Here is a 952-nt window from a genome sequence, read left to right on the forward strand (position 1 = left end):
CTGTCCGGCCTGTGGTTCCCTCAGAACCAGCGAGCCACGGCCACGGCCATCTCAACGGTGGCCGGGTATCTGGGGGCTTGTGTCTCCTTTGTCGTAGGTGGGTCTGTCTGTCTATCTGTCTGTCTGCCTGTCTGTCTGTCTGTCTGTCTGTCTGTCTGTCTGTCTGTCTGTCTGTCTGTCTTACAGAGGCAATGCTACTTCTGCAAGACTTTCCATCCACTTCATAAAAGTTACGCATAATTTCAGACAGTTTAACCTACTCTTTTTTTATGAACCTGGAGGTGATGTTCTGATCCCAGAGACACGTGTATGTATACATGATGTGAGGTGATGTTCTGATCCCAGAGACACGTGTATGTATACATGATGTTCTGATCTCAGAGACACGTGTATGTATACATGATGTGAGGTGATGTCCTGATCCCAGAGACATGTGTATGTATACATGATGTCCTGATCCCAGAGACACGTGTATGTATACATGATGTCCTGATCCCAGAGACATGTGTATGTATACATGATGTGCTGATCCCAGAGACACGTGTATGTATACATGATGTCCTGATCCCAGAGACATGTGTATGTATACATGATGTGAGGCCATGTTGATTACATGTATTATACAACCAGAGAAACATTGCACGTGCGTGTGATAAGAATCCCATCCTTCACTCCTCAGATGCTCAAAGTGCTTGCTGTAGGTACATATTGTACTCACGGGTTCCTACAACAACCTCAAAGAGTTAAGCATCCCAACAAGGGAAGGACAATTACTGCCAGCCTACTGGCACACACATGCTAAAGATAGCCATAGCAATCTCCCACTGCCCCGAGAATCGCCAAAAGTTATCTGCCCCTGATGCTGTGGGCAAGCCGCCCTAACCCACTGACCTGTCGCCATTGCTCCGTACATGTATCACGTTCTGTGTGCCCACCATTGACGTGACCGTTA

The 952-nt window shown here is 47.3% G+C and overlaps 1 protein-coding gene across 1 annotated transcript in view; it reads left to right on the forward strand.

Moving 5' to 3' along the window:
* LOC106013920 overlaps positions 1–952 on the forward strand; it is a gene marked incomplete in the record, with an annotated part of 10,778 nt that overhangs the window by 7,059 nt on the left and 2,767 nt on the right. Inside the window, 1 exon segment of the mRNA XM_013090792.2 lies at positions 1–97. Coding sequence (XP_012946246.2) covers positions 1–97 — 97 coding nt within the window.

This window comes from Aplysia californica, unplaced genomic scaffold (assembly GCF_000002075.1).
Source record: "Aplysia californica isolate F4 #8 unplaced genomic scaffold, AplCal3.0 scaffold01519, whole genome shotgun sequence".
Classification (NCBI taxonomy): Eukaryota; Metazoa; Mollusca; class Gastropoda; order Aplysiida; family Aplysiidae; genus Aplysia; species Aplysia californica.